At 40.9% G+C, this 27,935-nt stretch overlaps 1 protein-coding gene across 4 annotated transcripts; it reads left to right on the forward strand.

The window, feature by feature from the left end:
- Positions 1–288: 288 nt before the first annotated feature.
- Positions 289–27,728, forward strand: KLF3 (KLF transcription factor 3). Of its 4 annotated transcripts, none has more exons than XM_085577790.1 (7): positions 289–458; positions 5,130–5,168; positions 11,144–11,241; positions 16,530–17,025; positions 17,863–18,013; positions 22,435–22,595; positions 23,760–27,728. In XM_085577790.1, exons 3-7 carry the CDS (start codon positions 11,185–11,187, stop codon positions 23,939–23,941), a joined length of 1,047 nt encoding a protein of 348 aa, XP_085433916.1. In that variant the 5' UTR covers positions 289–458; positions 5,130–5,168; positions 11,144–11,184; the 3' UTR covers positions 23,942–27,728. The 4 variants fall into 4 exon arrangements, with proteins under 4 accessions (XP_085433916.1, XP_085433917.1, XP_021388836.1 ...); XM_085577791.1 differs by having other exon boundaries at positions 316–395; XM_021533161.4 differs by lacking the exon at positions 289–458 and adding an exon at positions 584–1,105.
- Positions 27,729–27,935: the final 207 nt, after the last annotated feature.

Here is a 27,935-nt window from a genome sequence, read left to right on the forward strand (position 1 = left end):
GGAGGGAGGGGATCGCAGCCTCTGGCGACGGGGGTCGAGTCGAGGCAAGCTGGCAGCGCCTCTCCCCGCCCGACCCTCTTCGCTCCGGCCGCAGCGCGCCCGAGGCACGACGGGCCAAACGCAGCCATAAAAACCTCCCCGGCACGGGCCTCAGCAGCCGGCGGTCCCGCCGGGCCAGCGGCCAAGCCGGGGCGGAGCCGGGCCGACACCTCTGCCCCACGCCCGCCGCGCTCCAGCCCTCGCCCCGCCCGGCCCCGCCGCCTCCCCCGGCGCGCCGGGGCGCGGCGCGGGCAGCCCGCGGCGGCAGGGCAGGGGAGCCGCCGCCCGGCTCCGCGCCGCCCCGCGCCCTTTCCCAGCCCCCGCCGGCGAAGCCAGCTCGGCGGCAGCGGCCCAGCGTGAGCACCTCCCTTCCTTCCCCCCAGGCGCTGGGTGTTGCTGTTGTTTTGCTGCCGCCGCAGGTCGGCCGGGGTGGACGCGGAGGGAGGGAGGGAGGGAGGGAAGCAGGGAGGGGTGCGCCCTGCCGCAGGGCCGCTGCCAGGTGCACGCCTCTGCCTGACACACGGGCGGGGAGGAGCAGCTGGACGGGCAGGTTTGTCGGTGGGGCGGCCCCGCTCCGCTCCCCTCTCCTCCCCGGGCTGCTGGGGATAATTAGTGTCTGTGCGAGGCTGTCTGCCCCCGGCAGGCAGGGCGGGCGCGCAGTCCGTGCGTGCCCGCCTGTTTGTGAGCGGTGACTCGCCCCGGCCCCTCGGCGGAGCCTCCACCCCGCGGGCGGGGACCCGCCCGGCCGCGCTCCCTGCCGTGACCCTCCTACCGCCACTCACCCCGCCGGCCCGGGGAGCCTGGCAGGGCGAGCGGCGCCGGCGTCATGTGACAGCGCGGCCCGGTGCCAGGAGCCCGGGGGGAAGGCGAGCGGGCGGAGGGCGGGAGCGGGCAGCTCCTCCTCGCACACAGACCCGGAGACACCGCCGAGGCGCCTGAGCCGCGGGGACGCGGGACACGCCGGCCTCGCGCCTCGGTCCCACCGGAGCGCTCCCGCTACTCACCGCGGCCCCCGGCGCTGCGGGAGCCGACGGAATCGCGGCGCTCTCCGCACCGCCTGCCGAGCGTAAGTGCGAGGGCGGGGGTAATGCGGGAGCTGGGCTGTGCTGACTGCGGGATGGATGTGCCGGAGGAGGAAAGTTTCCCGGCGCTGCGAGCAGCGCGGAGCCCGAGGCGGCAAGGTGATGCCGCGGGAGCCGCTGCCACGCCGGGGGTGGCGGGAACTGTGTCTCCGTCAGGCCGCGCTTGCGGAAAGGGGAGCGGGACTCGCCGCGGGGGTTCCCTCCGCGGCTCCCGGGAATGTCGCTGTGCGGCCGGCGGGAGCCGGGGGCGGAGGCCGCCGCTGGGCGCCGCGCCCGCCGGGCGGGCAGCGCACCTGTGTGGCCGGCGGGGGGCCCGGGGGGCGCCTTCCCCTCGGGGGCCCGCGGGCCGCCCGCCCCTCGGGGCCGCTCTCCCGCCCAGCCCTCCCCGCGGCCCCTGGCCTCCCGCCGGCGTGCGACAGGCGCGTCTTCGGGTAGGGACTGAAGTGCTAGCGGATGCCGGGCGAGATACAGTGCCCGGCCAAACCGAGGTGGAAAGTATAGCGGGCTCGCTCGGTTCCGCGGGCGACGGGCTAGATGCCAGGGCAGGAGCTCGTGTCCGGGACGTGTTCCTCCCGTAGCGGCAAGCGCCATGTCCCCCATTTAACCCTTGGTGAAGTCTAGGATGAAATCGGCTCCCGAAAGCCTACCCCTCGTATTGTCACGTCACCTTAGCACCGCTTGGCCGCCATGCAGGCAAAGGTAAAACGTGGGACAGCAAAGCAGCGAAGTGTGGAGGTAGAAATAACCTTTCCTTTGCTAGATGTCTTTTGTTGGGGTTTTTTTTGTTCTGTTTTAGAGTTTTTTGTTTCGGCTTTTGTGGGATTTTTGTTTGTTTTTTACTTTTTTGTTGTTTATGTACTTGTTTTTAACCGAAATGGGAATAGGAGTTCCTTGCCTCGGACCGCTCTAGGGGAGCCCTGGCAAAGGAAGGCTCAGCAACACGAGCCTGCGGTGGGAGATCACAGCACCTAACTGGAGCTTGGGAGAAAGACCTGGTTCAGAATAGCTTAAGTGGTGATTTGGGAGTTACATGAAAAAATACCTTAAAGCTGTTTTGTACACTTCCCTTTTGCTTCAGGTACTGTACATGCATGGTCCACTGTTTTATTCACTTCCTCACCTTTGAGAATTCAGGAAGTGTCACTGTTTGTGGAACTGAACTCTGAAGGTTTAATTGTTGGGAAAAGCTGAATTTGAGTGGCTGTAGGAGACCTCTGAAGACCTGACTATATTTAAACTAATATTCATAAATATACATTACCTGTATTGAAAAGAAAGACTTACATGGCTGCTGACTAGTGACTTTTCCATCAAATACTTTTAAGACACCCGTGTGATAGTCACATGAGCAGCTGGTGCTTGTGTGAGAGGAATTACATCTGGATTTGATAATCCCACCTGACCCAGAAGACACTTCAAATTAACTTTCATCTTGTATTTTTAAGAATATATTGTTACTGTCTAGTATCAAAATATAAAAAACCCGAAGCTGACTTGAGTGGCCTTTTTTTCACAAGCAGGCAAAAGTTTCTGGGTTTTTTTCCCCTGCACATAGCTATGGTACGGATCACAAAAGAGACTGGGGGTAAGGGTGAGGAGTGGGGGCAGGAAAGAATGCTAAATGGTCTTTCCCTTCCCTGAGTATCCAAGCAAAACTTCCTCCAAGCTGCAGAGCTAGCTGCAAGGGAGCCCGTAGGTACTGTGAACGTTTGACCTAGTCAACACCTGTTTAGCCAAAAGCAAAAGCCTTCAGATAAATAAAGATGTAAGTGTGAGTGAGATAAGTTAAAGACTGAGTGATAATGGAGATGTTATACAATCACCAAATTACCTATATTTGCAGTTACTCGGTATGTAGAAGTAAGGAACTGATACTATTGGCATAAAACTTACACTCACACCTTGCTGTGTAGGTGCTGTACTAGCTAGTTTTTACCCCATGTTCATTATTAAACTCCAGCCTTGGAACCCCACAGCATTCATTGGTGTTGCTGTGGTACCTGTCCATGTAATTTGCTGTAACATTCTCACATTTGATAATATTAGATGTTCCACCCATGGTGTCTAAAAACCTGATGCAAGGTCTCTAAGAGAAGAGAGAGTATTTGAAACCACAGCTTTGAAGGAAAACAAGTGTTGAAGTTATTCTACTGCATGAAATCTAGACAAGTTGTGCTATTGCTCTGCTTCAGCTTACTTCATTTATTCAGCTTTATATGTGGGTGCTTCAAAAAGAAAAGTAGTAAATTAATGGGAAATCAGATTCTGAAATAAAGTGCATATTTCTAGGTGCATATGAAAACAGGGAAGGCTAAGCTTGCGATGGCTTGGAAAAATATTCTTGGGTGCTCTGAGTGTGCTGGTCCTCAGCTATGGAGCAGTATTGAGCGTGAGTGAGCTACTCACTGTCCAGGAGCAGCCCGAAGCTTTAGAAATCCTTCCTGCAATTCTCATCCCCCAGCTCTCTCTGGGAAGAAGGTGCTTCTGCCAGGCTGGGTGCTGCCTCTGATGTCATGAAGCCGGAGCTCTGTTTAGCAACTGGCATAAATACAGTAATAAACCAACTGGTCTAAGGGAAGGTTTCAGCAAATCCTCCTGACCTGTGGTGTCTTAAAATCTCCTGCTCCCTCATGTTAAGGGAGCCTGTTTGTAAATAGGGCAGGTCCCCTGCATAAGGACAGTGTTTTTATTCACACCCAATGAACAAACACCTCCACCCACTGTTGTTGTTTTAAAAGACTCCAGCTGCTCATGAATATAGGGTCAGGGAGGGCCGCCTAAATGTTTCTCTGTGCTTTCTCCTCAGCACAGCCAGCAGAGCTGTTTCCTGTTCTTTGTTTCAAGGCTGGGGTTTGCGTCACACATTCCAAGTGGCATATGTGGTGCTCTTTCCTGTTTCAGGCTGTTTTCTGGCAGTTCAGTAGCCTCGGTCCAGGCCCCTTGTCACTGCCCCTCAACTCCCAATCCCCACCCGATGAGTTATCATGTCTCTACACACTCAGGATTGCTTAAGATGCCTGGGTTATGTCATAACGAGGTTTCCAAGTTAACCTTTAACACGCCCCTTCAACTCCAATGCAGTTATGGGGGTGGACTGGAGTTTTTAGCTCTGTTCGCTGAAAACTTGAACTCAAGTCTCCAGAAAGTTGTGAGCCAGTTTTCTGCTCTCACTTGCTCATCAGCTGATCTGGAATAGTTCCATTAAAGTCGCAGAGTTGCACTGATATATAAGGAGTATATGTGAGAAGAGAGTCCACTTCTGTAGGTTCATAGTTGTCAGAGGGTTTTGACTTCAGCCCTTACTCAACCTGAATGGCTTACTATAAGCACTTTTTATTTCCAAATCTCAAAAGAAGAAGGTATTTTCCCCTTAAACAGGCTAGAAGATTCATTGTCTTCCGGATGTAATACAGAAAATGAGGCACTGGTGTCCAACTTTTATTTGGTATAATAAGTACTGCTGTCCCTGTACTACTTATTCAGTAGTTGCATTTTTGAAGGCATAAAAGTAATTGTTTTACTCCTGTTTTTATATTTATCTTTCCCCCTTACCCTGTTGCAGGCAGACATAGTAAGAAATTTAGAAAAACATATATCTCTCTGTTACTTTGAATCTGACAGAAGAAGAGCTAAAGGATCCAAGCCAAAGTTCACTGAAACCGAGAGAAAAACTTGCACTAACTTCAGTGTGCCCTGGATGAAAATGCAAGATGGAGTATTTATTCTTCTCTGTCTCTTATGGGCTGGAATATGCATGGTTACTGTACACACAGAAATACTTCCACCCTTTCATTTTACTCTTTTTTTTTCTCCAGTAATTTTTAGTCTTTTAGTTCCTGCTCTTGCTCTTCTGGATGCTACAAGTTAGCTGTTTGAGATCACTGATGGTATCTTTAGGAAGTATCTGAAGTACACACTTTAAACTTATTTCAGAGCTTAATTGTATGTGAAAACAATTTATTGGATTATGTGCACATATTAACAGAAAACTGTTTTTTGTCTGTTCAGAAATCCAGATAAAAAGAAGTGTTTGGCTACACAGTTTTGGTAAGTTGTTTATTGATTATTTTAATGTGTTGCTCTCATTTGTTTTTATTTTTTGGGTTTTTTTTCTGTTTGTTTTAGAACACCATGGATGAGTTTACTCATTAGAACACAGTTACATATTTTAATTCTTGTACTTTTAATTTGCCCAAGATTTCAAAGGTAATTTTTTTTTCCAATTACAGAAGAAAAGAGTTGCATTTAACTATGTTTAATATTGGAAACTGCTGTATAATAAATGAAGTAAATTTTGTGGTTCACACCTTTTTGTAGCCAGAAGTTCTATAAAATAGGAAACTGAGGTTAAAATTATAATAATTTTTGTAAACCAACTTTTAAATATTAATTAACACTGCTAACAGGAGGTCTTTTAGAGTTCCTTTATGCTGTCAGCATTCAATCTTTGTGTTTTTATTCCGAGGCTAGTTGCTTCCAATCCAGAATATGAAGTTTGGCAGAGCTGGTTTTAGGAGAGATTTAACTCTTCCCTGTGAAGCATTCACTTGATGCTGAAGCTTCCTTTGAAGGTTTTCTAGCTGTAGGTGATATTTACCAGGGGAAGAAAGTTAAGTGTTCATCAGCCAAATGGAAAGACAAAGCTCCAACAGGTTTTAAATAGTAAACTAACTCAGAAGGGAAAAAACTTACAACCAAATCCATGGTCTGTCTGTCATGCAGTCTGTGTGTGTTGTCAACTTACATGACAGAGTTTCCAGTTTTAAAGAGTCTGAGTTGCTTTGATCACTGTCACATTTGTACCCACTATACTGTCCACCACTTTTCCCTGCTTGTTTTGGTTGTTTTTTTCATTTCTATAGGTTCATAGAAGTTCATCAGCATTTGCCCTGTATTCAGATTCTTGTTCAAATCAATCATTTAGGCTGTTATTCATAAATATATACTTCCTTTCTCTAGGATTAGATTTTATTTCTTCTTTCCCATGCCATAAAAATGTTGAATCTCTTTTTCACATTTCCTGAAATAGAAGAACCCTTCACAGAAGAGAACAATATTTTCTGTCATTTTTCACTCACAATTAAAAGGTTTAATATTTCTCCTTTCAAATTATCTTAAAAATTAACCTTAATCTTAAAAATTAACCTTCTCTTAAGAAAAACACAACAAGAAAAGCGAAGCTCAGTTTGGAAGAGAAAGATTATCATACCATTCCACATACTTCATTTGTTTTCAAAAGTCTGATCTTTTATCCTTACTAGACTGTTTCTCCTTCTAAGAAGTAGCTTGAGACAGGAAACCAGACAGCAGATAAGGGAGAATAGTCTAATGGAGGTGCTTCAAGAAGTTCTCGTAGGTTCAGTGAGTGTAGAACTGAAGGTTGAACAGGTTTATATGGGCTCAATTTTTCCTTGGTAAAGAAGATATTTTCTTAACAAGCACTTCAAGAACATTTTCCCCCAAGTTTTTTACATACAAGAAAGCCATTTCCAGACACATGGCTTCAGAGAGCCTGCAACAGTATTATCAGAAATTTAATTGAAATACTAATTAGTCAGCTACATGTCAAAAGCAGTTCTAGGTCAAACAAGGTGACACCAACAAAGTTATGATGCACAAGTTGTGCAAAACCACGAGTTTTTCAGCCTGCTTGTAGTCCTGAAAGGAGGAAGATAAAAGATTTTCAAGTCTTGGCTAAGAAACAAATAAAATTTTAAATACTAAATACCAGAATTCTGTAGAAATGCTCTTTTTCTTAATGCCTATCAATAAAACTTTGAAGAGAAAATTTTTGCCTAGGTACCATTTTCTTTTACAAAATATTCTAAGTTTTTCAACAATTATTATTGTTACCCAGTGGAAACCCAGCAAATAAACACAGAAAGCTATTGATCAGTAGAACATTTTCTTGGCATGCTGGTTCTTCCTGATTATCCTTCTGCTCTGTTCCTCATGGTCTGGCTGCTCTGGACTCTTACCACAGCACCACGTCTGGACCTTTGGTGTTTTGGCCGAGTCTGACTGCTGTGCTGAACTGGAGAGCAGCTTTGCCTGCTGCTATTTTGAGGTCAAGTGCAGTTAAGCACTTACTTCCCATTAAAGTTAATGGAACTTCAGAAACACTTTTTTGCTGACTCAGGTCTTGATGAGCAACTGGTACAGTAAAGTACAAACACGTTACGAGCTCTGGAAAACAGCTTTTTTACCTTCAGCAGGGAATGTTTGTCTCAGAAACTGGTTTCTCTCTGTCAAACTCTTTGGAAGTTCCACTGAAGACAACTTTTCACCTGGGTTCAAAAAACCTCCCTTCCCTTTTGCATTTCATCCGTGGAGAATTCTCTGATACTATTGTTTCTCCAATGTATCAGAGGAAGTTTGACTTGAGGTTCACAGAAGTCATAGGTTCAGAATGACAGGTCGGAGTCCCAAAGTGCTTGGACTGAAGAGCTTTTGCAACATGATAATGTTTGCTGCTGGATTCAAACCGTGCTGCAAGAGCTGCACTTCCTTGCAGAGGGCATTTGTGCAGTCCTAATTTAGAAGATACCATTACATTATTCTGTAATTATATTGACAATAACAATCATACCTTGAAGCTTCTAGACGAAGACTTGCTGTACATGGGGCGGCATTCCTTTGCTTCTCCTGGGCGCAAAGATAGAGGAAATAAACCCTCTATGTGTTCTTGGGCAGAGTGAAGAGGGGCAGCATGTATGGTCACCACCCCTCTGTCTGTAGCAAAAGTCAGTCACTGACTGCTCTTCAGGTATTTAATGAGGACAGGCTTTATATTAGAATAAAGCTTTGTTGTTGGATGTGCACAGTTAAAACTTGCCCTCCACCCCATCCTTTCCTTTCATAACAGGTCTGCAGAGTTGGTGGACCTTGAAGGTAGATGTTCATGGGTGCTGGGAGTAGCTGTACTGTGGTTGCTCTTTTCCAGCTGCTCTGCAGTGCAGATTTGTAGTCTGAGTGCATTTTTTAACCACGTTGCACATTTCATCCAGGGTAAATAATCCATACAAGCCTTTATTGTCAGAATACACGTTTAAGTACCTTTCAGCTTTCATTTAATCTTAATTATAAACCATACACCTGTCAGGAAATTATTACTGACAAGGGTTCGATCCTGACAAGGTGATGAGCTCTAATGATAATGAACTCCCCTTCTGGAATGGATACCTTGTTGTATGTTGGATCATAAGGGTAGAGTTTGTGTTGTGAAGACAACAGCTGGCTTGCTGTCTTTGCTGGACTTAAGATAGGGGAATACTGAGGGACTTTGCCTGGACTTTACTTGCACCTGTCCTTATTTGCATACAAAACCCAGTTGCTTAATTTGTCTTTCTGAAGTACAGGGTGTGAGCAAAATCTTATCAAAAGCCAGGTCCTGTTTGGACAAGTTGGACTGACTTGGCAGAGATCCACAGGGTGGAGTAAATGGGAGGAGGCAAGAAAGTAAAACTGGGTGGCTTGTTAGCAGAAAAAAAGAGGGAGAGCAAGAAAAAAGAGGGTGGAATGTTTGCTTACCGGATTGCAGTTAATTATTTAGTTTCAGATTACATTCATATTAAATTCTTTTACCTCACATGAGAAAACCTTTTAATGCAAAATAGTTTACCTAATAAAGTCAAAGACAGAAGTTCTTATTTTTTAACACATTTAACATTAATATATTGTTGTCACCTCACCAGTTTTTCTCTCAGGAATGAGATACGGTATTTTGATTTTCCAGAAATTATTTGTATATACTAAACAATTTGCAGGCTTTCAAACAAGTAGATTCTAAAAACACTCTGTAAAGTAGAACCCAACTGTTTTTGCATTCCTCTGTAATAGAAACAGATAAGATGTTTACCTTCCCTATTGTTTCCTCCCTCCCTTCCTCCCTTCCTCCCTCCCTCCCTCCCTCCCTTCCTTTTCCTTCCTTTTCCTTCCTTTTCCTTCCTTTTCCTTCCTTTTCCTTCCTTTTCCTTCCTTTTCCTTCCTTTTCCTTCCTTTTCCTTCCTTCCTTCCTTTCTTCCTTCCCTCCCTCCCTCCCTCCCTCCCTCTCTCTCCATTTTTCTTCTTTCTTTCCTTTCTTCCTTCACTACAGTACAGATTAGTGTGTTATTTTATCTATGCACATACAAGTAAAAAATCAAAAGTTTCTGGAAACCTGAAAGGAATTAGTTCCAAATTCCTATATGGGATTGTAAGTGGCTACGTTTTACAGTAAAGTTTTTTCATGTCTAAAAGTAGAACTTCTCTATTTTCACAATGCGGATGAATGTGTGAGATTATGAATGATGCACAGATACCTGAATGTATATTTACACGTCGTGGAAAAGTCAGTATTGGGAAGTCAGTATTCTGAAACGTTAGTTCTAGCTATGTGACATGTTGAAACCTGAAAAAGATAGCTAGGTAACAGTCACCTAAATTATAACCATTCAAAGAAAATAGTGTGATTAATAACAGTCTCACAAATGTGCTTAAGATATTTATGGAATTACCACAAATTTCAGTAAATACTGTCGTTTTACATGACTGCTCCTGAACTAAAACTACATATTAAATTTAAACTGGAAATTGCATTAAGATGTATTATTTGTTTCACTTTAGTTCTGCAATTTGTTTTTGTCAGGCCTTCAACTTTTATAAGGTGAATTATGGAAATGCTATAATTTACTCTGCTTGTTTGTTTCCATTATTCAAAGTGCACACTGTTGTAATATATTTCCAAAAATCTTTAAACTTTATTTATGTACCTGAATGGTAGACTCGTAACAACTCATGCTACCTCTCTTAACAAATTTTGGTCTTTAAACACATGCTAACTGCAAAGTTGTTCATTAGTGTAGGCTTATTAGAGTTGATTTAATTTGAGCAGGTAGAGCTTTACATGTTCATTTACATTTCTGGGATAATTTACCAGCCACAGCTACAAATCCGTTGGTGAGCGTGCAGCCGGTCCTGTGGGGTGAATTGCCGATGCTGGAGTCTGTATTTGCTTCTTTCCAGTGCCATCTACTGGCAAATAGAATTTGTGTCATTTACTTTTGTCCTCGCATCTTAGAAGAGGTCGTACCACCTCCAGGCAGGGCTGTGAAGCCCACGGTGTAGGGTCAGAACTTGCTCCTTTGACATCAGTCAGATAATGTATAACCTAGAGTGATTTATAAACAGCTTGGCAGCATCTAAATGTCACTGCGAGCAAATTCCCTTTGCTTCCCCTTAGCTTCTTCTGGGTAAAGCCCTTATAGAAGAGGTATCTCCTTTCCTTCCCTGTATCTTTCCAAGATAACCATGGCAAATGTGAAGTATGACAGTTACGACATGCTTTATGCTAAATACTTTTATTTCAGGCATTTAGAGATTGCACAAGCAAGGTTGAACCCTGTAGGAAAAAAAATCTGAAGCTGCACAGAATGCAAGCAGATTGTTTTGAAGTGCTTTTATTTTGCACAGTAAGCGCAAATAGTTGTTGAATTGTCAGTAAATCTATTATCTTATAATAAATAATGCATTTTTCTGTTAATTCATTGTAGCATGTTGAATGTAGTCCAAGTTAGTCTTGAATTTTAATTTTTTTTTTTTTTGCATTGATATTAGTTTCACTGTATGTGATATATTGAGTGTTTCTATTAGGACTCTTAAGAAAGAGACATCCTTTCCAGAATCAGTTCATTTGTATAAACAAGATTATTCTGAGGTTGTAGTGCTGATGAGAAATCTGTGGTCTAAACTGTGATGTGTTAAAACACTTGACAGTTAATGAAAGTGAAAATTCTGTGGTCTTGGTGTGCTGGCATACACAACAAAAATTCAATTTGACTTTCATTAAAGTGAGCAGATGTCCTTTTGTTTCAATAGCAATTTGGAAAGAAAAATCTTGCAATAAATTCAGTCACAGATTTAAAAATGTGTTAGAGATGGATAAATATTCACATTAATCTGACAAAATAGTAAATTCTCTAAAATTCAGAAAGTTGACTCAGGTATTTTCCATGGCTTTCTAACACCTTGTCTTTCCCCATCAGAACAGAACCTCAGAGGCATCAGAACAGGTGAATAAAAAAAGATGCTAATGTTTGACCCAGTCCCTATCAAGCAAGAAGCCATGGAGCCTGTTTCAGTGGTAAGATTTTTCAAATATATTGGTCCTAAAGATGACTCTTGAGTTTTTCCACCTTTAAATTCATAATGAGATGCAATTAAGCTTTGGAGTACCTTAGGAAAGCATTTGAAGCTATATTTTGCTCTTAGTGCAATCACATTCACATTTTAGGAAAACTTTATGTAGTTTATTAATTTATTGCATTAAACTACCTGACCAGTTGCCTATCAGAGGAGAGAGCATCCATGTATTCCTGACCCACTGCTCTGTAAATATAATCTCTGTAGCTGATGGTGCTGGTGGAGGTGGGTTGAAATTAAGTTGCCGCACTTCATGCTGAAGTGGCAACCTGTGGTTTCAGTGTTACACCCTTGAACGAAGTGAACAGCTTCTTGCTGTGCCTTTTTTTTGTTTTGCTCTTGGTTGTGGTAGCAGGTGCCTGCAGTTACAGGTAACGTGGCTAGCTCTGCTCTAAACAGCAGAAAATTAATCCTGCAAAAACCCAAACTAGCAATGGCTTTTTGCTGGGTAAACTGGTTGCGCTGCTTTACCAAGTGAACAAATGAGAACTAGGGCAGTGGGGAAAAAAGGGGAAGAGGAGACACTTCTTTAAAATTGGGTTAATTGTCCACGAACTCAGAGAATAGGCTCACCTCAGAGAAGAGTCTGATAAGCAAGAGCAGTAGGACATATAGGTGGGAGCAGTACAGTGAGAATTGTGATGATATAGGCTGCTGCTGAAAGTAAAGGCTCCCACCTTGGCTCCCTCCATACCAGATTTGTGTCTCCTTTGTGTGACTGAAGAATTATGTGGTCCTAGAATTATTTGAAACCTTTGGATCAGCTCACTGAATGGTCAGAATTTCTAACCCACCAAAAATACTCACTTTTTGGTCAGATCAGGAAGCTGATCTGACTCATTCTGTGCAGCTGCTCAATATTAGAGCAAGGAGAGGGCAGAAGATGAGAGAACAGGACCTCCCCTTTCAGCTTTTAGCCTGCAATAACAGATTAATTGTAAAATGAAACCACACCTAGAAAGGCTGATCCATAAAAAGGGTGAACTCAGTGTACATAACTTAGAGTGCATTAAATTTGTGCTCTGCATGGCATCTTTCAATGAAGTTTGTTTCCTGTTTTATTTAAAATAATTTTCATAAATTTAAATGCATCTGTAAGCCAATATTTGGGTCAAGAAAGAATTTTAGTATTGGCCAGCCTGTCACTTCAATCACAGTTGTTGTGTAGCTATATTAAGATTAGTAGTGATTATCTACTATAGTCTAAGATTATCTAATGGTGTCCATTGAAATCAGAAAAGAGGCTGGTTTTACAAAAGAAGTGTCATTGCTGTCTTTTGTGCCTTTTGTGCACATCTGCCTTCATCTCTCAGAGAAGGTTCTGCAGTGGTTTGGGGCTCTGCACAAGACACTCAAGTGCCCCAAACAGTTGTGTGCTTCTGCCAGATGGGCAAGGTCAGTCCCTCAAAAGGCTCACCAGGAGAGGAGCGAGCAGTATTTCCCAGAGGAGCAGATGAAGGAAAAACTGCAGTGGAAAGAACAAGGGAGCATTTTTGAGCCAAGTGCATTTCAAGACTGGAGTTCCAAATATTGGTTATTTTATACCATATATTTTATACCATATCCTAGTGATGCCTTCTGCTCATTGGACCTTTGGAGTCTTCTCATAAGTCAGTGTAATTACTCTGACCTAGCTATTAGAGACTACCCAGAGCATTTTACCACCTGTGTATGTTTTTCTTTTTGCCATTGCATGAGGGGAAAAAAAAAGCAGAAAAGCAAAAGCATAAAGTCCAGAGGAAAGTATGGTTTCTGTGAGTGAAGTTTCCATCACTGGACACTACTTTGTTTTCCCTCAGGCTGAGGACCATGTGTGTTTCAGCTTCTGTACACGCATAGGCTGCTTAGCCCCAAGCCCTTGAGCTCCCCAGCTCTTCTTGATCTTGTGGCTTCCTTGGAGCACTGGTGCCACAACAGAAACTGCTCTGGAGACACCTCTAAAGGGAGGTATTGTGATATGGAGAGAACATAGGAAAGGATAGCAGCCACTGAGTGAGTTAGTTTTCTTGACTACATTTTGAGGAGGTAGAATGAGAGAATCTCAGTGTGATGTTCAGAGGTGCTAGGCAGAGCAGACTGGGCTAACATAACCTGGAACTCTACAATCAGGATTATTTGTATTGCATCTTTGATTCTAATAGACTCATTAGAGGCCAAATTAAATCAAGCCCCTTAGGAATAACTCACTCATCTCTCTGAGTGTAGGTGTACTCTTTACACTGTAGGTGTAAAGTCTGTGTCTCTTAAAACATCACAGTAGTTGGAGGGGAAGGAGGAAATTAGTAATGGTTTTGACACCGCTGTATTTCAGGGTGTGTGACTGAATGGATGAACTATACTCTCAGGTGACTGAAGCTTGCACCCACACTATTTCATCTTTCTACCAACAGCTCATGCCATTTATTGAAATTAATTATTGAGCATATATTATGGTAGTTTTTGATGAACTACTGACAAAGTCATCTGAGTCCTACCCACAGGACTACCTATTTGCTGTGAGGACTTTTTAAAGGACTTTTAAAACATTTGGACTAGTTACCATTTGGTGAAACAAGTTGCTTTTTTGTTTGAATTGGAATAAACAGTTTTTCTCTGTTTAACAGAGTAGTAAAGAGAAGACTTCGTCAGGTGCTAAGAAGTATGACAGTGATTATCTGGGTCATGATGGTTAGATTTATTGATAATACAGTATCTAAATATTGCTAATACAGTATAACATACTAAGGTCTAAAGGGTTATAATATTAATTATTATCATATAGTATTATATATAATAATACTAATTTAATATTGTAATATAGTATTAAAGCAGATTCAGCTAGAAAGTTTACAGTCTTTGGCCTTGCAGAATGCACAGGTACAAAGGAACAAAGCACCTGTGGAACTGCTGCTGGGTTTTATCTTTGTATGTGACTGAATTTTGGCTTTTTTAGTCACCCATCCAAAAGGTGTTCCAGTCTTCACTGTGGGTGTATTCTGCTGGCCTCCCTACTGGGGAGGGGGGAATCTACCTGGAAGCTGCCCACAGTCTCAGGAGACCAGTTTTCCCAGTCTCCAGCAGCATTTCTACCCTTTTTGTGGCTGCACACCAAAATAAATCATGATCAGCATTGCTCCCTCATCAAAGAATGCAGAAGCTATGTGAGCATCCACACAGTTATTCCTCGAATTCCCACTGGATGTTCTCAAGATAAGGTTACACCTAGGGATGCCTGTTCTTTAACACACTTCGTTGGCCAAAAGCATTCCTGGAGATTTAAACTTCACAGGCTTTTTCCTTTTTAGCATTCTTGCAATGGAAGAAGAGTTCATAGGCAATGATATAGTGATCATCCCTGACTGCAGCACTGTAAATGCTCTGATGCTTAGTGGTGGAATGTTTACAGTTCATTAAAGCTGGGTGAACTCTGTACTGTAAACCAATAACAGGAGCTTTAACAGAAGTATTTAATATTCCTTACCTGTTAAAATTTTGATTGTTTTGCTATATGATGTAATAGATACCAAATGCTGCTAAATATTAAATTATATCAATATTTAGTGGTGTCCATCACTTAGAATGCTAATAATTTTATTGCTTGGCTCAGCAGTGCTGGCAGGTCTACAGACAGCACTTCTTGCAATAATGGCTTTTAATAAAATTCTGATGAACCAATTACCATCAAAGATCAATGTTTCTATAGATGGAATTTGTAAGAATAATCATAAAGAGAATATATAACTTGCAGAGATTTTAATGTAATATTTACTGTCTGAAGATTAATCACCATTTTGTGTGCTGCTTTATTTGAATGTTTTATGGACTGAGGGACTCAGCTTTGTTGTTCTATCACAGTGCCATGAATGCAGGAGGAAAATTTAATATTTTCTAAACTCAGTGTTTCAAACAGTAACTGAAAAGAAGAAAATTACATTTGTGTCATTTTGCAAAAATATTATGCAATGTTACCTCCCATTAACACTGACATTTAAAATGAACCAAGTGTTCCCTCACAGGGAAGACAGAGGTAAGAAACCAGGACACTGTATTAACAGCAGTGTTCACACCAGGAAGAAAAATAATTTAAATGTTACGGAAATAATTTTATAAAAATGCAGTAGTTTTATGCTTCTGATATTTCACTTTATACAATTTTGAACATATTTAATCCCACTCATCAAAATACTTCTGGTGCCAAGGAAATAATTAGTTTTTAAATATTAGTTTACTTACCTAAAATCCAAAGATAGCATTTTATTTCAAAAAGTTAACAACACAACTAAAAATGTATGTGCATTGCATTTTCTGTGTCTCACTGCTGTGTTAGAGCATCACATCAGTTTTCCATTGTGAGTTAGCTGTTCGTAAACAACCTCAGTTTTTAACAGTTTTTAAATGCAGTATTGGTCTGGATATTTGTATAATAATACTGCACTCTACAGTTAATTTTAATATTTCTTGGTTTACAAAAATCACTAGGTATGTGTCTGTTACTTATATAATGCATGCATACATACATACATATATATATTATTACTAAATTGTAGAGATTGTCACATAGGTTTATATTGTAATGGGAACTGCTAACTACCACTAAAAGGAATATTCTTCCAGTACACCAAATGTTTATCCTTGTACTAATTTTCCCAAATTAGACTGGCTAAGTAGCTGCTTTATATCTCAAAAAATCGTTTAGAAAGGTTTAGATTTTACCTTTTGCATTCTTGAGTTACTCACCCATTACTTACATAGTTCAGCTGAGTATTTTGTATTGATTGTAGGGTTCACATTCATAATTTCATGATTGTTTTTCAATTACTTTCGTAGTTGATTGGGACCCATTACTAGCAATTCTTAACCCAACTGAGCTCCCCTCTTGCCAGAATTGATGATCCTCAGTACATAGTTATATGCTTGGCATAGCAGATGTATCTCCCAGGTCAGTTAAGAAATATACAGGCATGTATATATGACAGGCAATTTTAAAGGGAGAAAAGTAGTTGAATAAGCCTTGAAGATTTGTTTTTATAATCTGTCTTACATTGCTTCTGAAACAGATCTTAACTTCCTGTGTGGGGAATCTGAGGCTTTATTTAATTCTGTTTTATTTAGAAACTACATTAAAGTGTTTTCTTGAAACTTTTTCATTTTGCCTATTTTATTGGCTGCCTTTCTTTTTCAGCAGTAGCTGCTTGTATGTGTTGATTTATTATTTGATTTTCTGTGTTTCTTTTCCACTCCTTCTGACAGTCATACCCATCCAATTACATGGACCAAATGAAGCCAAACAAATACGGCGTCATTTATTCTACACCAAGTATGTTGCACAATAAATTCTATTCCAACCCTGAAGGACTATCAAATGGAATCCAGATGGAGCCAGTGGACCTTACGGTAAATAAAAGGAGCTCACCACCTTCAACTGGAAGTTCTCCTTCCCCACTAAAATTTCAGACTGTGCACAGGAGAAGTTCACCTGGATTGACTCTGTCCTCACCCAGCTCACCTCTCAGTAAATTTACACCATCTCCCCCAGGAGTACAGCCTCTCTCTATGCCAATAACAATCCCACCTGTAATGGCCGCTGCTCTTTCACGCCATGGACTGAGAAGCCCTGGGATACTCCCAGTTATACAGCCTGTTGTGGTCCAGCCAGTTCCTTTCATGTATGCGCCCCATCTCCAGCAGCCCATCATGGTGTCCACAGTTCTCGCGGATGAGATGGACACTCCAAGTAGCATGCAAGGTTGGTGTTGTCAGAATTGCTTTTTATGCTGTCTTATATGCTGACAAAATAAGACAAATATCCAAGCACTTGGTTTCTGTGGGTTGTTGGCATTTTAGGAAGTGGAACATAATTCCAGAATATACAGTTCTTCCAGAATAAACAGGCATAGAATTTGTTGTGTAAATATTTTACCAGACTTACCAAGGTCGTAGGATCACAGAATCTATGGTTGAAACGACCTCTGAGATCATTAAGTCCAACCTGTGACCCAACACCACCTTGTCAACCAGACCATGGCACTGAGTGCCACATGCAGTCTTTCCTTAAAAACCTCCAGGGGTGGTGACTCCACCTCCTCTCTGGGCTGCCCATTCCAATGCCCAATTGCCCTTTCTGGGAAGACCTTCTTCCTATATGTCCAAACTAAACCTCTCCTAGTGCACCTTGAAGCTATTTCCTCTTGTCCTTTCAGGCAGTTATAGAGAGCAATGAGGCCTCTCCTTATTTTGTCCAGGATAAACAGCCCCAGCTCTCTCACCTGCTCCTCACAGGACTTGTTCTCTGGATCCTTCACCAGCTCTGTTGCTTTTGTTTGTATCTACATAAACTATTGATCTACTGAGATTTGGACTGATAATAACATTGGACTGATGAAAATGAATAGAAATGTTTTGAGTCATAGTTCATCAGGAGATAACTAAAACTGAAGGGTTTTGTATTTAGTGTAAATTGTCGCAGTGAATGTAGAACTGATGGACTTGTTTTAAGTATAGATTTTTTCTGTATATTATTTGTTTCCATAACTCTTCATAGTTTTTATGTGTTGCTTTCCCTCTCCTACCTTCTGCCATACAGTGCCTGTCATTGAGTCTTATGAGAAGCCCACACTGAAGAAAACAATCAAAGTAGAACCAGGAAGTGAACCATCAAAGACTGACTTCTATCCTGAACAAATGTCACCTCCAATGATGACCTCATTGTCTCCTCAGCAAGTAATGTTGCAAGAGTAAGTAGCTAACAGTAGTCCCAAGATCAGCAGAGGAATGGAAAGCAGTTCATTACAGCAGTTACCAGTTCTGAGCAGTGGGAAGGATTGTTGCTATGCTTTAAAACGTGTAATAAAATACACATTCATCCTTCCCACCACTGTCACTGTGAAATGTGATTGCAAGTTTCTTTCCCCCTTCTTCAGCAATACAGGAGTTGATACATATTTATACCTTGCAATAGATCTGGCATTTATATAATGCATTTCTAAAGTGAAGATAGGTTCCAATTCTACAACTTACTGAAAGTAGGACTCCCAATAAGCCAGTGATAACCTACTTACATAAAATCAGCAGCAAAATTGAAAGAAACTTAAAAGACAGTTCACACTGATATCTCTATTCATGTTATTTGAAATACCTTTCTTTAAAATGAGTGTTGTGATTTTCTTTTCTTGGAGGACTTCTTGTCTTTTCAAAAATGTGCCTGCTTGGTGGGAAGAACCTCTTCAGGCTTACAAGTTCTGTATATATAAGTGAAATTGCATTTTTACCTGAGACCTGTGGGTGATATTTTTTTGACAGCTCAAGTAGATTCTGAAGCTTTCTTCCCACACCGCAAGTTGTTTCCATCCCAGTATTAACTCATTGTGCTGGCATGACTGTTACTGGAGCCCCTGCATGAACTGGATCACAGATCTAATGGGATTTTAAACAATGCTGTTCGCAGAAGAAAGGACAAGGGCTAGAAGAAGAAATTTGGTCTGGGGCATAAACCTTTTAATTAAAAACATTTAAAAATTGTCTAAGGAACTACCTTAGGAGGAGTCATGGGCACCCTTCCATTTCCTGTTTTTCTGGGGAAAATCCTGTCAGTTTATTAAAACCATGGAATAACCCAGAGGCAGGCTCATCCTTCAGCAGGCAGTGCTCTGGGTAGGCAGGCAGGCTGCCAATGTGGCTGTGGCAGGAGCTGAAGTTGGGAGCTGAGGAGGGCTCACAGTACAGAACCTCAGAATCCATTTCTGCTCTTCCTGTTGCTCACTGTCACCCTTCAGGTGGTTGTGTTCGACCTCACCTCATTGAGTAAGGGAAAGAGAGCTTTAAGCCAGACACTCAAACCCCAGTGTGGGTATGGTTCAGAAAGAAAAGCATAGGTGGATGGGTGGTCTCCTCTATTTCCTCCAGAACGCTGCCTCTTCCTCCTGCTCATGGCTGTTGGGTTCAAAAGCACACACCACAGCACCAGGGCTGGCTACATTCCACAACAGCCTTCTTGTGGGCACCCCACCTTGTCTTCAGTCTAGATGCACCTCCTAGACAGCAGGCTCTCTGCCGTTGGTTGCCAGCTAGCTTTTATAAACAGTATGCTTTTCTTTTAAATTACCCTATACATGTTTATTACATAAAATACTAAACATGCATGTTTACTAGATTACTAACATAATGGACCTACCACACAAGGGAGTCAGGTCTTTATGTAGTTGGAACTCACTACTGCTAGGTCAGTACTATGAAATGGTTCGGTTTATTTTTTGTCTTTTGTCTTTTGCTCTTGTTAAGTCTCTTTGACAAGAGCGAACCAGTAAGTGCTGTTCCTGGCTGGTACCACACCCTTCCTCCAGGGCTGAAACTTCTGCAGACTTGTCACCTGCATTAGTGATTTGCATTATTTATTTCCCAATGGGTGTAGTTTCCCCAGCAAACCCATCCACTGAGCAAAGAATATAAAATCTGGTATCGTGTAGATAGCTTTGTTACAGAAAACATTTGTATGTCCATGCTTCCTATGCATCTCCTGTGCTTGCCCATGTAAAGTGTTATGTTCGTGGAGAGTCCGTCCTTGCATTGTAACAGCTTAAATTGCTTTGTACTGTCCTGTGGAGCTCTAGTTCTTGATCCTAGAACCAGCTCTTTCAAGTTCACCTTCTGCTGTATCCAAAATAAGAAGTTTATAAATTGTATTTCTTATCATTAAAAAAAATACATAGACAGTTCACACAAGTTATGAGATACTTGAACCTTTATTTTAAAAAAATGTTATTGTCTCACAGCTTTATGAGCTATAGTTAGGCATTGAAGTTTTTATCACTATTCATTGGTTCCAGCTGCTGAGAGTGTACTATTCAGACACCTAGGCTACATTAAAGGGGCATAGGAAACCTTTAGTCTCACTGAAGTGACTTACTTAAGACTTTTAAGTGACTTATTTTGCTGTAGTGTTAGCTTTTGGCAGTATATCTATCTATATTTGGATATCAATATCTATCTAGCTATCTCTCTATCTAAAAATAATGTTGGTGACATTTCTGTAGGGATGGTTCGACTTTCTAGTATGTCTGATAATCTATGTAACTGTGCATCAATTAGTTATTTGTAAAATCAGGTTTCTAAATTATTTCCAGAATCTAGTTTTAGTTATTTTTAAAATCAAACTTGAGGTAATAATAATAGTTTAAGGAGCCTTATTAACATATTTTCATGCAAGTTTCAAAGTCTAACTTATGCTGTCAACATAGTGTGGTCTGTGGCAAAGAAGAAAAAGCTGTTGAAGTTTTATCATAATTTTTAGAAGGTACTCTTACCTATTGAAGAGTGACACTTAAATGGGTAGACATACATGAACTTACATTTAGTTGTAGAAGAGGGAACAAAAGAATTAGGGCTGTGCTTTTATTATTGGCACTTACTTAATATTTACCTCTGAATTTGACACCACCCTAACCATTTTTTAAAACTGCCACGCCCTATCTGATTATTGATAGCATTCTGTTGTCTTGCCAGTCTCCTCTCCCATAAGGGCAAAAGAAGATATTCTTAGTGCTTTTACCAGTCACTTGTAGATTGTAAATCTAAATCACAAATGGTGTATGGCCAATATCCTTTTTCTTCCATTTCCCAGATGTTAGCATGTCCAGGACTAGCCTCCATACTTAATGATTTAAACCAAGTCTGTTTGGTGTCCTAGGCCTGAGCTTCTCCAAAAAGATTGGTGTGAAACTGCAGTGGAACTGAGCACTGCTTTAGAGAGCTGTTTCTTTGGAGGCTAGAAGCCTGCCTTCTTACTTAAGAGTGTGTATGTCTGTCTAACATCACCATCTGGGGTTTCCTGCCATTATAATATTTTTAGCTAGACTTAATGTGTACTTGAAGAGTATATCACTCAACAGTCACAGAACCACCCAAGAAAGAGAATTTGGTTCCCAGTTTCCAGCTTCTAACTTTTAAGAAAAAAATCAATAACAGAATTCAAATTTTCCCACATTGTAATCCACATCCTGCTGCTGTGGGATCATATAAAAATCTTTTTTTCTTAAGCCATGCACAAGATTTTCTGTCTTTAGCACATGCCCCTTATTTTGCTGAGAGAAGTAGGAATTCAGTGTTTCTGAAAATTAGGCCCTAAAGGAACTTGGAGTAAGTAACCAATAGAACCCAGTGTTACAAAACAGAAGTTGATTGATAAAAACGTGAAATATATTAACTTAGAAAATACAAGAGTTCTAGAAAGCTCCTTTCTGTTGCACGGATGAACTGGTTTTGCAACAAGGAATGCTAATATCGGCACGTTATAGTGAACACATACCTTTTTGACAAACATGTTTTCTAAGATGGATGTGGAAGAAAGAGTCAAGCTTGTCCCCAGTTCTACAGTAGGGATGTCATTCAACAGTCAACCTTTTAAGAAGCTTGCATGTTTTCGCACGCGTGAACATTTATGTGTTTGTTTTTAGTAGAAGTCCGTATGTAGTTTTTATATGTCTTACCTGCACTGTACCTGTGGGCTTCTAAAGTGAAAAATTATGTTTAAGAAGGTGGAGGGACAACTTCAGACATCCTGTGGGTGTGCCACACAGGCTAAACTCTACTTTTAGGAATTGACGTCAGTGGTACAGGGAGGCCGCACCCTGCTGCCAGCACCAAACAGGAAGTTCTTAATTACATTGTAAAGGAGTGGCTGGAACAATAAAGATTGAGTTCTGCTTTGAAACCCTAAATATACAATTTTGTTAATAATATGGAATAGCTGCTTCCAATTACAATCAAATTTGTTGTATTTGAAGGGAAAAAAAAGCAGTGAATAAAACAGAAGTTCACTCAGGGTTTAAGAAATCTGAGTTTGACTGAAAAACACAAAGTTGAACACAAAGTTTTCCTCCAAAAGTTTTAAAAAAGAGCTAGGAAGTAGTAAAAATGGCTACATCATGCCACAAAATGAGTAAACACTTTAAAATATTACTGCTAAAATACACAAAATTTGCTAAACCCTGTTGAATTTTTCGACATGCATGTAATGTAGTTCTTTCTGCCAAGAGACAGAGTGGTACTGAATAAAAGGCTCTGTTATGAATCATATTAGCTGAGGTTTGCTGTGCTAAGTGTTTTTGATTTTATTTTAACTTTATTTTAATTTTATTTTAACATTATTTTAACTTTGCAGGAATCACCCTTCAGTTATAGTTCAGCCAGGAAAGAGACCTTTACCTGTGGAATCTCCAGACACACAACGAAAACGCAGAATACATCGATGTGATTATGAAGGCTGCAACAAAGTCTACACTAAAAGCTCCCACCTGAAAGCTCACCGAAGAACCCATACAGGTCTGAGCATAGCTGTGCTTCTCTTTCATCAAGGCTCTGGTAAAATAGTAGACTAAGCTTGTAACTTCTGCTAATGGCCAGGTGACCACAGGTGTAAATAACAGAATGACAGAAGGTAGATCTGACATTGTTGTGAAAATAATTATAGGCTGAGCAAAGACAGAGGTCATAGTAGGAAAATATTACAAGAGACTGTAAGCCAGAACAGGTTCACAGTGCATGCTGATGTGTGTTACATTCACTGGCTCTTCACTCATTTTGTGTCCAGTTGCTTGCAGTTTACTCAATCCACACACCCTGTAAACACCAAATCAGTTTAAATTGCAGTGGCTCATCTATGACATCACTGTTAAATTTGACTGTAATTTCTATGGGAGTAGCCCATTTGCAGAAGTTTGGACTGTATGCCAAATGGAAACACATCTGCTCTGTGGAGATGCTAACCACTAGTACAATGGTGCTTTTTATCTGAATGAATGTTCCAGTAAACATATCCTCATGTCTGTTCTCCACAGAAATGTTCATCTTTGCATGCTGAATGAATATATACATCCAAGGTTTTTACAAGGGTACCTCTTTTAGGAAAAATAGAGCCCAGTTCATGTCTGTTGTGCATCAAGCCAGCCATTTACCTGTTGGCAATACAGTGGTGTTAAAGGAGGAGGATGACATATTAGTAATGATAGAGAGAGAGTTTGAGATACTTGCAACAGTGATGCCAGTCATTTACACTGCATTAAATTTCGGAAATCACAAGATCTCCCTGTTGTGCTTTATGATAGCACAGTCCTTTCCCCCAGAAAGCTAGAAAATGAGATCCCAGTTTTGAAAATACTTGAACAAATGCTTAAATCTTCATTCTTCTGTGTTTCATTATACAAAACAAGAGCTAATATGGCAGAGAGAGGAGCAGAGAGACAATAAAAAAATAAGTTGTGGCAGGTAGCAATTTTTTGGTCAGTTGGCTTGGGCTGCACAGTTTCTAGCACAGAGCAGTTACTCTACAGCTTTGAGCTGTTTGGGGGCTTTTTGAGTAAGCATTAAAGTACTTACAGAAATTTGGCAAGGCAGTAGAATAAATCTATCAGATTTATGTGTGAATTTACGTGATCCGAACTGATGTGTTCATGTCTTATATCTGCACTTCTGTGTTTCCTTTTCCAGGAGAAAAACCGTACAAATGCACTTGGGAGGGATGCACGTGGAAGTTTGCTCGTTCTGATGAACTAACGCGGCATTTCCGCAAGCACACAGGAATCAAACCCTTCCAGTGTCCAGACTGTGACCGCAGCTTTTCACGTTCGGACCATCTTGCTCTTCACAGGAAGCGCCACATGCTAGTCTGAATGTCTTCTGTCCCTGACTCCTGCCACACTTTTTTTTGTTTTTTACACATGCATTTTATTTTGGATTCAGCTGGTCTGGATCTCTGAGTTTATACCATTAAAAGCTTACGTATGGTCAGTAACAGATGTTATCTAACCCTTCTATGTCCTTGCCACGGGTCAGACCTAAAGAATGTGAACACTTCTTTTTTTTCTTCTGGGGATGCTAAGCAAACCCTTTCTGTATTCAATATGTTTATTGTATTTCATTTGTGAATAAGGGAATTTTTAAACTAACAGCTTTTGTTGTTTTCTTCATATAATCAACCCAGCATATACTGATAAAATAGTAAATGTTATTGAGTATTCAAAATGCTAGTCCTTGCCAGAGACTATTATTTATGTGCCCCGTAAGGGATGCACTCTTATTTTATGCTCAACAATGCAATGAATGGACTCTCCCAGCTGTGTTGATTTCTGCAATGTGGTTCATACAACAGGTTTAGAAAGACATCTGATTTAGAAATCCCCTCTGCCCAAACAGTGAGTAATACTGAGGAAATAAATCTAAACAGTGTAATTACTTTACAGGAATATTGAGTCATAGTATCATTTACCCTAGTCAAGAAGAAAAATGGGCAGGAATTGGTCCATACATAATACCATGCATCTAAACCAATGTCATCTGTGTTATAGTGTAGTATATATCCTTGTTTTTATTGCATAATGCCCCAGTGGATTTGTTAAAGGAAGACTTTGTGTGACTCTGTATGTCTGGTTTCTGTGCAAGTGTATGGATGGAACGGCTTGAAGCTGAGTCGGGGGTTTACCATTAGGAAGTTCTTCACCTAGAGGGTGGTTGGGCATTGGAACAGGCTTCCCAGGGAAGTGGTTACAGCACCAAGCCTGAGTTAAGCATCTGGACAATGCTTTCAGGCACATGGTGTGACTTTTGGTGTGCCCTGTGCAGGGCCAGGAGTTGGACTCTGATCCTGATGGGTCCTTTCCAACTCAGCATATTCTATAATTCTGTGATTCTATGGTACTCTCCTGTGATGTGGCATTAAATGGTATTCATGGAAATATACTGCACCTCATTTCAGGGATATAGATTATCCCCCTGCAATCATGCCCCTGCATTTCTTTTAAATAATTTTTTTCTTGCTGTACTTCAGAAAAAAGCGATCATTAAGTCAAAAATGCTCTGAACTGTATTGTTGTATCACTGTAATACACTACAATATTTTAAATTATTGATCCACAATATTTTAATGAGAATATATTAAGTACTTCTGATGATAAATTGAGTCATATATCTGTTTTGGATAAAAGCATATACCAAATCATCCAGTTCCTAACTCTGGCTTTTGACTTTGGTAGTCTCTCAATGGTAGGTACAGCTGCTTCCCTGTGGACATGTCTATTGCATTAAAACCATGCCCATTAGTGAACAAAACTCCATAGCTAAAAGAAACTGAATTCAAGCAACCTAGTTGCAATTGCCCCTAGAAATGTTCCTGTCTGGGAGCCCTCTGAAAGGAAGGTTGGTGTTTGTATTAGCTGGCAGACTTTGTGGCACTGCAAGGAAACGGGATGTATTTCTCACCACTTTCACACATAAGTGCATTTTCCTTCCTTGCCCTATGTAAAGTAAGCACCATTCCCTGTACATTGAACATTCTGAAGTTGGCTTTTCCTTTCTTTTGGAAAAACCCAGTGAACAATGGAGGTGTGAGGGGAGGAAGAGTTTCATAGAACTCTGCAGGAGACAGAGTTCTATGATGGACAGGTGGAGTGTCCATCTGCAGGTGGGTATATTTTGAGCTTGTGGAGCAGATAGGCTGTTCTTCTATAACCAGTGGAGCCCAATACCAAACAATCTTGAAGATGCAAGAGTATGAGTGCAAAGAGCCTTTATTTGGTGATAGGACTTTACCAGCTGTTCTGTTTACATCCACATGCTTGCAGAATTAGAGAAGGAGAGGTCTGTACTTCCTGTAGAAAAATGCTCTGACAGCTATTGTTCTATTCCAGCTCCATACATCCTCCCCACCTCGGCAGGGCTGCATCTTGTGTCTTGTAACTCTCCCTCATCTGCTCACCTTTGGTGCTGAAACACCTGGCACATGAATGGTTTTTTTCTTTCTTGGTGTTAGTGACATTGAGAAACTTGTAGGAAAGAGACTAATACTAATGAGCAGCTGTTCCAGAATGTGGACTTCCTGTTTTATTTTATTTTTTGTCAGTGGTAGCAGAACTAACTCTAGGTTTTAATGGCAATTTTGTAAATCCAAGCACGGCACTGGCTGAGAGGCTGTGTGGAGGGAGCCCTGTGGCATCAGTCACAAGTCTACAGACATCTAGTACCCTGTGATGAAAACAACCAGATACTATAAAAATAAGCACCTTAATGGCATTGGTCCCATTTTTACCTTAAAAAAGCAAATTTATAAAATTCAGAATGTTAAAGGAACATTTCTTTCTAATGCTCTGTTTCATTTCTGAGGCTTACATAAAATGTTTTCATTAGTATGTTTTCTAATATTTTTGAATCAGTACCCCAAAAGCAGAACTTCTTTGTAAGTAAGAGTTACTTCAGATAATTTAGTCTAGGTTATTTGCCATGTTAATTCATTAGCTTATGTACCTTTTTCCTGAAAGTATTTATGCTAATGATGGGGTCTAATACAGTTGAGATTGAGCAAAACTTTCAAATTTCATCCATGTGTCTTGCAAATTAGGACAACAGAAATTTAAATATTAAATATAAGTATTTGAAATTATTACATGATAATGCCTTCCTTGTAGGATTTTTCAGTTGTGTCTGTGGTGTCTTTGTGGGATGTCTAAAAGGTCACAAACAAATACACTTTTAGCTGAGTGTGAATTTACATCTTAACCAGCTCATTGGTTCTATTTAGCAAACTTTGATTTGAGGGATACCTTGCAATTTTTAAATGTACTCTATTAAATACTTTGCAGAACCAGTCATTCCATCTATGCCCTAAAGAAAACCAATTAAGATAGAAGATCCTAATCCTGAAGAATGAGTATGTTTAAAACCTCCCCACCTAACAGTATTGCACTGTGCAGTGCATAACAGGTAATGCTATTTTACTAAAATGTGCCTGTTTAGGCCATTTGATTATAATAATACTAGTTTATAATACAATTGCAAGAAACTAAGCAGGTATTAATGTGTGGGGTTTACTTAAACATGCACATGGCATTCTGCAGTGATACTTCTAATGCCATGTCTTGTTCGAATATGTTGTCTCTGCTCAAGGTTAGCAACATACAGATGAATACAAATCCTTTCTAAAATATTTACAAAGCATTTTACATCTCTTAAGAGAGCTACACCATTTTTCATTATATTTTACAGATATTAGCACTTAATGTACTTTAGAAGGTCAAAATAATCTTTTTGCTTAGCATCTCTCACCTGCAAATATAGCAAGGATTTTTATTTACTTTAATACTTCTATAAACTATGCAGAATTTTTAAAATAAAATGTAATATATTTTATAAGCTAATAAGACAAAATGGCTAATTAAAGGTTTCTAGCGTGCATTACTATAACTTGCAAATATGGAGACATTTTGGTAATCTTTTCTTATTAAAGATGTGAATGTTTAATGTACTTTCACTCTTTCTACTTTGGTAGTCCAATGGGAATTCAGTAATGACATTTTGTCATGTCAAACTGTGAACATAAATTTGTACTGTACAGTCCTCATACTATATTTAGTATATTTAGTATACAGTGCATATGTATTATACTTGTTAATAAAACTCTCAGAATGATGTTCGTGGTCATGTTGTCACGTGCTGGATGGCAAAGGGCAGTGATGCCGAGCCGGGTCAGAGGCAGGCCTGGAGGAGTGCCCCGTGGCTCTGCGTGTTTGGTGGCCCTTCTGCCCGGCCAGTGGCCACGTCCTGTGCGTGCCCGCCCCACCCGGGGCCCACGGCAGGGGCACAAGGGATTTGTGCTGCAGGAGCTGTGTCCTGCAG

This window comes from Lonchura striata, chromosome 4, assembly GCF_050655825.1.
Source record: "Lonchura striata isolate lonStrDom1 chromosome 4, ASM5065582v1, whole genome shotgun sequence".
Taxonomy (NCBI): domain Eukaryota; kingdom Metazoa; phylum Chordata; class Aves; order Passeriformes; family Estrildidae; genus Lonchura; species Lonchura striata.

Excerpts from the sequence above, each read along its gene's own strand:
- KLF3 (XM_085577790.1), top strand. The coding sequence starts at position 11,185 with ATGCTAATGTTTGACCCAGTCCCTATCAAGCAAGAAGCCATGGAGCCT. Across the intron at positions 17,026-17,862 it reads CACTCCAAGTAGCATGCAAG|TGCCTGTCATTGAGTCTTAT; the intron begins GTTGGTGTTGTC and ends TCTGCCATACAG. Across the intron at positions 18,014-22,434 it reads CAGCAAGTAATGTTGCAAGA|GAATCACCCTTCAGTTATAG; the intron begins GTAAGTAGCTAA and ends TTAACTTTGCAG.